General features: G+C 43.0%; 1 protein-coding gene across 1 annotated transcript; it reads right to left on the bottom strand.

Annotated features, from left to right (window-relative positions):
- Positions 1-6,752: 6,752 nt before the first annotated feature.
- LOC311125171 (beta-1,3-galactosyl-O-glycosyl-glycoprotein beta-1,6-N-acetylglucosaminyltransferase 3-like) lies at positions 6,753-8,081 on the bottom strand (the record flags this gene model as incomplete). Its single annotated transcript, XM_084199226.1, has 1 exon — positions 6,753-8,081. One exon carries the CDS (start codon positions 8,079-8,081, stop codon positions 6,753-6,755), a length of 1,329 nt encoding a protein of 442 aa, XP_084055352.1.
- Positions 8,082-9,578: the final 1,497 nt, after the last annotated feature.

Here is a 9,578-nt window from a genome sequence, read left to right as displayed (position 1 = left end):
AAATTAAAAGCTGAAATGTCTTGAGTCAATAAGTATTCATGGCAAGCCTAAATAAGTTCTGGAGTAAAAATGTGCTTAACAAGTCAAATAATAAGCTGCAGGGACTCACTGTGTGCAATAATTGTGTTTAACATGATTTTTGAATGACTACCTCATTTCTGTACCCCACACATACAATTATCTGTAAGGTCCCTCAGTCGAGCAGTGAATTTCAAACACAGATTCAACCACAAAGACCTGGGAGGTTTTCCAATGCCTCACAAAGAAGGGCACCTATTGGTAGATGGGTAAAAATTAAAAATAATAGTGAAGTTATTAATTACACTTTGGATGGTGTATCAATACACCCAGTCACTACAAAAGATACAGGCGTCCTTCTTAACCGCTCAGGGATTTTACCATGAGGCCAATGGTGACATTAAAACAGTTATAATGTAATGGCTGTGATAGGAGAACTGAGGATGGATCAACCTGTACAGAATAAAATATTCCAAAACATGCATCCCATTAGCAATAAGGCACTAAAGTAAAACTGAAAAAATGTGTCAAAGAAATTAACTTTATGTCCTGAATACAAAGCGTTATGTTTGGGGCAAATCCAACACAACACATCACTGAGTACCACTCTTCATATTTTCAAGCATGGTGGTGGCTGCATCATGTTATGGGTATGCTTGTCATCGGCAAGGACTAGGACGTTTTTTAGGATAAAAAGAAAACGGAATAGAGATAAGCACAGGCAAAATCCTAGAGGAAAACCTGGTTCAGTCTGCTTTCCAACAGTCACTGGGGGTGTTTCTCGAAATGCATACTACCGTGCTCCGAGCACGCAAATTCGAGCACGGTAGGGTCGGAGTACGAGTCCAAATTAAAATTAATGTGAAACGGAGCATGGAGGGCACTTCTCGAATGCATACTCAGTTTGTACATATTTTGAAGCATGCGTCGAGGCTTCAACGGAAAGTATGCAAATAAATATTATTTAAATATGACGCAACCACAAACTATTACGCACATTTTCTTGAAATCAATGGTGGCGAGAGCTGAAGCGAGAGAAAATACTTCTCCAACTTCGGAATTAAAATGTTGTCTATTCACATCTCATATGTTGCCTGACTACAATATTTTATCTTGATAAGTTAATAAATACATGCTGTGTTAATTTTGGCACGGTTACCTGCCTACAATACCCATAAACAGCAAGCCCATAGTAAGTCATTAGGGCTAACTGGCTAGCTACTAGCTACTGTTAGCTAGCCAGATAGCCACGAAGAATCGTTAGCTAGCTACCCAGCAAGAATTGATATATACCTTGGATAACGTTGGTTTTAGGTCATTTTTGCCTGTTATACTATCTGGTTAGCTACACTATTTTACGATTCATATATAGCTAGCTGATAATTATGAAGTAAAACGTTTGCTTTGTGTACATCTTGTTTCGTCTCTATTGCCATTGTCCTGGCTAGAAGGAGGAAGGTTCGGTGAATGGGTAAGTCCATAGTAAGTCAATAGGGCTAACTAAAACTAAAAAATTATGTATGCACTAACTGTAAGTCGCTCTGGATAAGAGCGTCCGCTAAATGACTAAAATGTAAATGTAAATTAACCTTTAACTGTTGGTTAGAATTTTTACTTATATTCATTATTATACAACAGAAATGTGTATTTATACTACCACAGTACCCAACCCTCTGATATGTGTATTTATACTACCACAGTACCCAACCCTCTGATATGTGTATTTATACTACCACAGTACCCAACCCTCTGATATGTGTATTTATACTACCACAGTACCCTACCCTCTGATATGTGTATATATACTACCACAGTACCCAACCCTCTGATATGTGTATTTATACTACCACAGTACCCAACCCTCTGATATGTGTATTTATACTACCACAGTACCCAACCCTCTGATATGTGTATTTATACTACCACAGTACCCAACCCTCTGATATGTGTATTTATACTACCACAGTACCCAACCAGGAGCTGCCTACAGTGCTCACAGTTCATCACTGTCCTTGCCCTTGTGGGGTGAAGACCAGAAGAGGGTGATGTCCTTCCTGCCTCCAAGACCAGAAGAGGGTGATGTATTGTCCAGAAATGACCTCATTGGACAGAAAGGGGCACTCCTCCCCACACTCATGAGTAAACACATATGTTTCCCTGAAACAAAGGATTTCTGTATTTTCATGAAATAAGACATTGATTCATAGTATATCATACGTCCCACAAGCCAACATTCAAGGCAACACTTTATGTAAATAATTAGCAAATAAATGTCCACACCTTTAAATCCCAAATAGAAAGGTAATTTTACATGAAGTAAAATTGTGTAACCTGCTTCAGCTCTTTAAAACTGTTATGGTAGTTGAAGTTAAAAATGTTTTACTTTAGCAAAGCAGTCACTTTAAATATTATACATGAAGGTAGGGTAGCCTGGGGAACATAGTAACACAGGGTCAGTTGTAACCGCTAAATAACTCCAATTAGAAACCACTTAAAGCTCTTATTCAAGGTGCTAATGCTTGGTTAGTGTCTCTACATGCCCAAGAGGTTTTGTTTAAATCCATTAATTACTTTTAGTTTTATTGACATAAAAAGTGATTTGAGGCCCTAAAGTAAATATACTTGCCGCCTCTACTTTTATTTATTTATTATTGACCTGTGTAACATTTGCCTACTGGGTCTATTGTAACATTTAACTTAAATAACATTTTCATAATAAGCAAAAGCCTAAAAGTGTTACTTTGTTCCCCAGTCTCCCCTACTCTTACTGAGAAAAGGCCTCCTCAACTGGAGAATCTACAGCTGCTGAGGTGTTAATCAGCCCAGTGCTGCTCTGACCACAGTGTTGTTATTAAACACATTTTCTAACACTACATACACAGCCTTGTCAACTCTAACTGTGAACTACTTCTATTACTGGAAATAAACTCAGCAGTGTTCAGACTACAGAATACACCAAGCTAAACAACACATAGAAATGAAACATCCATTATATGCCATCTTCTGGTTTCCAGTTAGTGTGTTAGAGGCAAAATCATAGGTGGAAAGTTGATTGACATTTGATTGCTTCCTCCATTTCATTCAGTTGTTTACATCTTCCTCAATTTGATTCAGTTGTAAACATCTTCCTCCATTTCATTCAGTTGTATACATCTTCCTCCATTTCATTCAGTTGTATACATCTTCCTCCATTTCATTCAGATGTACACATCTTCCTCCATTTCATTCAGATGTACACATCTTCCTCCATTTCATTCAGATGTACACATCTTCCTCCATTTCATTCAGTTGTACACATCTTCCTCCATTTCATTCAGTTGTATACATCTTCCTCCATTTCATTCAGTTGTACACATCTTCCTCCATTTCATTCAGTTGTATACATCTTCCTCCATTTCATTCAGTTGTGTACATCTTCCTCCATTTCATTCAGTTGTAAACGTCTTCCTCCATATCATTCAGATGTATACATCTTCCTCCATTTCATTCAGATGTATACATATTTGTAATGAATGTGAGGCCTTTATGAGACGTCATACTAAATATTTTGACTTGCTGGTCAAGGGAAATGCAAGTGTTACTTCTTTGAGTTGCTGAGTCAGAGGCGCTAGGCCTTGTGGGATATTAATGAATGTGAACTCAGCAACCGTAATTCCAAAACAGTCCCACTGTTGTAATAGTGTGATGCGTAACTTCTGACCCACGCTATGCTGAGTAAAGTAAAGGTTTTCTACCAAAACCAAAGTGTGGATGCATTCACTTTTTAGAGCAGTCTCCCCCCTTTTTATTCCTTCATTACAGATTGAGGTAGACATGTCACATGTATGATTTCCAGGTAGAAATGTCACATGTATGATTTCCAGGTATAAAAGAGAGGAAGCCATACCAGAGTTGGAGGTACAGCGCATTCAGAAAGTATTCTTCCCTTTTTCCACATTTTGTTACATTACGGCCTTATTCTAAAATGGATTAAATAACTTTTTTCTCCCTCAATCTACACACAATACCCCATAATGACAACGTGAAAACAGGTTTAGAAATTTTAGCAAATGTATTAAAAATAAAAAAACTGAAATACCTTATTTACATAAGTATTCAGACCCTTTGCTATGAGACTCGAAATTGAGCTCAGCTGCATCCTGTTTCCATTGATCATCCTTGAGATGTTTCTACAACTTGATTGGAGTCCACCTGTGGTAAATTCAATTGATTGGACATGATTTGGAAAGGCACACACGTGTTTCTATAAGGTCCAACAGTTGACAGTGCATGTCAGAGCAAAAACCAAGCCATGAGGTCGAAGGAACTGTCCGTAGAGCTCCGAGATAGGATTGTGTTGAGGCACAGATCCGGGGAAGGATACCAAAAAATGTCTGCAGCATTGAAGGTCCCCAAGAACACAGTGGCCTCCATCATTCTTAATTGGAAGAAGTTTGGAACCACCAAGACTCTTCCTAGAGCTGGCCGCCCGGCCAAACTGAGCAATCGGGGGAGAAGGGCCTTGGTCAGGGAGGTGACCAAGAACCCGATGGTCATTTTGACAGAGCTCCAGAGTTCCTCTGTGGAGATGGGAGAACCTTCCAGAAGAACAACCATCTCTGCAGCACTCCACCAATCAGGCTTTTATGGTAGAGTGGCCAGACAAAAGCCACTTCTCAGTAAAAGGCACATGACAGTCCGCTTGGAGTTTGCCAAAAGGCACCTAAATGACTCTCAGACCATGAGAAACAAGATTATCTGGTCTAATGAAACCAATGTTAAACTCTTTGGCCTGAATGCCAAGCGTCACGTCTGGAGGAAACCTGACACCACCCTACGGTGAAGCATGGTGGTGGCAGCATCATGCTGTGTGGATGTTTTTTCAGCGGCAGGGACTGGGAGACTAGTCAGGATCGAGGGAAAGATGAACGGAGCAAAGTACAGAGAGATCCTTGATGACAACCTGCTCCAGAGCACTCAGGACCTCACACTGGGGCGAAGATTCACCTTCCAACAGGACAACGACCCTAAGCACACAGCCAATACAACCCAGGAGTGGCTTTGGGACAAGTCTCTGAATGTCCTTGCGTGGCCCAGCCAGAGCCCGGACTTGAACCCTATCGAACATCTCTGGAGAGACCTGAAAATAGCTGTGCAGCGACGCTCCCCATCCACCCTGACAGAGCTTGAGAGGATCTGCAGAGAAGAATGGGAGAAACTCCCCAAATACAAATCAAATCAAATTTTATTGGCCACATGCGCCGAATACAACAGGTGCAGACATTACAGTGAAATGCTTACTTACAGCCCTTAACCAACAGTGCATTTACTTTTAATAAAAAAGTAAAATAAAACAACAAAAAAGTGTTGAGAAAAAAAGAGCAGAAGTAAAATAAAATAACAGTAGGGAGGCTATATATATACAGGGGGGTACCGATGCAGAGTCAATGTGTGGGGGCACCGGCTAGTTGAGGTAATATGTACATGTGGTAGAGTTAAAGTGACTATGCATAAATAATTAACAGAGTAGCAGCAGCGTAAAAAGATGGGGTGGGGGGTGGGTGGGCAGTGCAAATAGTCAGGGTAGCCATGCTTAGCTGTTCAGGAGTCTTATGGCTTGGGGGTAGAAGCTGTTGAGAAGTCTTTTGGACCTAGACTTGGCACTCCGGTACCGCTTGCCGTGCGGTAGCAGAGAGAACAGTCTATGACTAGGGTGGCTGGAGTCTTTGACAATTTTGAGGGCCTTCCTCTGACACCGCCTGGTATAGAGGTCCTGGATGGCAGGAAGCTTGGCCCCAGTGATGTACTGGGCCGTACGCACTACCTTCTGTAGTGCCTTGCGTTCGGAGGCCAAGCAGGTGGTGATGCAACCAGTCAGGATGCTCTCGATGGTGCAGCTGTATAATTTTTTGAGGATCTGAGGACCAATGCCAAATATTTTCAGTCTCCTGAGGGGGAATAGGCTGTGCCAAGCTTGTAGCGTCATACCCAAGAAGACTTGAGGCTGTAATCGCTGCCAAAGGCGCTTCAACAAAGTACTGAGTAAAGGGTCTGAATACTTATGTAAATGTGATATTTCAGTTTTCTATTTTTTATACATTCGCAGAGATTATGGGGTATTGTGCGTAGATTGATGAGGGAAAACAACAATGTAATCCATTTTAGAATAAGGCTGTAACGTGACAAAATGTGTAAAAAGTCAAAGGGGTCTGAATACTTTCCGAATGCACTGTAAGTTGAATCAGGTGTCTTAATGCTGGGCTGGAACAGAACCCTGCACCCAGCAGACCTCCAAAAGCAGGGTAATGGGTTTATACATATTCTGTGTTTTTTTGTATACAACATTTGCTAACATAGGTACCCATATAACCACCAGAATCACAAGGATGTTCCCTTATTCTTTTAGGACATTCATTGGGACCTCTTCATCTGCAGACGGGGTAAGTGTGTGGCAAGAACTGCAACGCTGCTGGGTTTTTCATTCTCAACAGTTTACCGTGGGTATCAAGAATGGTCCACCACCAAAAGGACATCCACCCAACTTGACACAACTGTGGGAAGCATTGGAGTCAACATGCTTTCGACACCTTGTACAGACCATGACTCGAGGAATTGAGGCTGTTCTGAGGGCAAAAGGGGGTGCAACTCAATATTAGGAAGGTGTACAACCCTCTTTACAGTACCATCAGAAATATACAACATTTCAAAACATATTTAAATAAATACACATGAACGTACTTACGACTTTTAACATTTCATCGTTTTTGTAAGAGACTCTCAGATTCCGCTGTCCTTCGTGATACACGGTATGTAGCTTTAAAGCGCAGGTACGACTCCAGGCACCTGATAGCCACGTCATCCACCTCAGGGTCAAACTTGTTAGCGATGAGGTGGTGATGCTGTAGGAGCCACCGGAGATCTCCAGCCCCGTAGACACAAATGGACCTCCTGGAGACACCCGAGCAGGGTGGATATGGGGCTCCTTTCCTCACATCTCCTTCCAGGTAATGCCACTTCACGATGCGAGCAATGGCGTTCATGTCTGATTCATGGTACTTGATGTGGGAAGGGTTAGATCCTGGCACAGAGGGCATGCGCTGCAGGGTGGCCCACAGGTGTTCATCGGGACTGTAGGTGTCCTTCTCCCACTCCAACAGCGCCCGGACCTCCTGAGACTCCATCACGTGACGGACAAAGGCCCTGGAGACCAGGAAGTAGGCGTTGCCAGAGAACATGGGGGTGCTGATTGGAGGAGGGCTCTTTCTTACGTTCGTCTTGACCACCATGTTGCTGGTGATTTTGTGGTGGAACTGCCATCTGCTGTTTTTATAGTCGTTGGTGGTCTCTGACTCCATGCTGTTTCTCCCGTTCTGCAGCTTGAGGGCCTGAACCATCTCAGCGTTGGTCTTAATGGGGAAGTCTGATCCACAGGTGTTGATCAGGTACCTCCACTGGACAGGTGACTTCAGGAGATCCTCCATACAGTTCAGATCAGCCTGCACTCTGGACCAGGAGGCGTAGACCACACTCTCTAACTTACTGGCCACAAACACATTAGGCAGACAAGACACGATAGCCCTCACTGCCGTCCTGAAGTCCTCAGATGACTTCTGGTCGATGTGGACGCAGTACACGTTCTGAGGAGTGTACACGGCACGCAGGAGCCGCTCAAACATCTCGATCCTCTCGTGGACGACCATGGAGTAGGCGATGGGGAACTCCTTCTCCTCCTGGCTGAGAGGAAGGGTGATAAACCCTCTTTCTGTAACGTACCTCTGACAGTCCTGAGTCACATTGTGGTAGAACGCCTCTGACAACGGCTGCTGCTTCTTCTTGGTCTTCAGCAGGAGGCTGAGCTGCTCCCTCTCCAGACCCTCCAGGTCTCCCTGGATGATGGCTGAGCAGGCCGGCAGGTCGGCAGCGTAGCCCAGGGGCAGGAGGTCCAGAGCGGGGAGAGGACTCCTGTCAGAGCCCGTCGGGCGTCTGAGAGCGGCCCACAGGAGCAGAGAGACGGATCCACTCAGTAGGATCAGAGATAAGTTCCTGAAGAATCTCTGAGACCCGGACAACCGAACACAAGCCATGACTTGTCGGGTATTATCTTTCTATGTCAGGGTTCTCCTCAAAGAATGTAAGAGTTGCGCTGCGCCACCTTGTGGACTGGCTGCTCCACTGTGATTTTTTAAACTTAATTTGTTATCATTTAAGGCACCACACCCTAATAGAGTATTTCTTTGCTTTAGACTGCAGGAAATGTCCTCCATCCCGCTGTACTCAGTAGCACCACCTTGTTAAAAAAAAATCATTGAACCCTGTATGTGGTATTTTCTTTGTGGTATTAGTATCTATTAACACCACAGCTAAGGAGCAGGAGTTGCACACGGCTGATCAACAGAAGGATGTGTCTCAGCAGCAGCTCACAGCTTAAATAGACACACGCTTCTCACACGCCTCAGTTGAAAAGGAAGAGGTGTAATCATTGACTCTAGTGGGCGTGGTCTATGGACATGGCGTATACACTCTAGTGGGTGTGGCTTTACTGTATACACTCTATGGGCGTGGCAGACCAGGGATGAAAAGCTCTGTAGCAGCCAAGTTGTGGTTTTCCCTGTATGTGGCTTGTTTCCTGGTCAGCGTTGTGACACATGCCGGGCGTGAAGTCCTAACATGGCTGAGCCTCTCACGTTAAACAACCGTCTTTCCTCTAGTTTTGAGCTGTGGTTCAAAGCAGCCTCATAAACTTGTTCAGTCAGAAAAATCCGACACATTTTCATCACAAAAGAAAACAAGCTGCATTATACTCAAAGTTAGTTGCTAATATCTCTCTGTCCTCATAATTCACCTAGGGACTGGAGCTGGAGATTATTTTCATAATGTCCTCCCACTAAATGACCTGCCCTATCCAGTAGCCTACACTCTCCCTTTGCTGACAGCTGGAGCTGCAATTTCACCCTCTTCCAAAGAGGTTATCTATAAATGCATGTAGCGCTTGTGTTTTTAATTTACAATGATATGGATCACAGCTGGCTCAATGTGAACTAAAATCCCGACGCTCTGTTTTAACATTTAGAAGAGTTAATAATCCTCCCTTGCGATACGGTTTTGGAAACCTTTGGAACTTAATTTTTCTAACACAAAAGATACAGTTGCTTTCAGCAGGCGACGTAAAACACTTCCACCTTACGCTCACTCTTCCATTGCAGCGCAACTAGGGAGGAAGTTGTGTTATTCAGAACAGTGTGCAGCTGTGCTAAATCTGAGCACAGTAAGTGTATTTTTAGTATTAGATAACTTTCATATCAGCGAGAAAATTAAAGTTCCAAATGTTTCCAAAACCTTATCGAAAGCGAGGCGTATTAACGTTCAGACAGAGCATTGGGACAGCAGATAGGTTTGTGAATAGACTGTATACAGTGTCTTCAGAAAGTATTCACACCCCTTGACGTTTTCCAAATTTGTTGTTACAGCCTGAATTTAAAATAGATTAAATTGATATGTTTGTGTCACACACAATAACCCATCATGTCAAAGTGGAATTATGATTTTAGAAATGTTCATAAATTCATAAGAAAATGAAAAGC

This window comes from Coregonus lavaretus (genome assembly GCF_964263955.1).
Source record: "Coregonus lavaretus genome assembly, contig: HAP1_SCAFFOLD_1434, whole genome shotgun sequence".
Classification (NCBI taxonomy): domain Eukaryota; kingdom Metazoa; phylum Chordata; class Actinopteri; order Salmoniformes; family Salmonidae; genus Coregonus; species Coregonus lavaretus.
The sequence above is the reverse complement of the archived record's forward strand: the minus strand, read 5'-3'. Positions and strand labels throughout refer to the sequence as shown.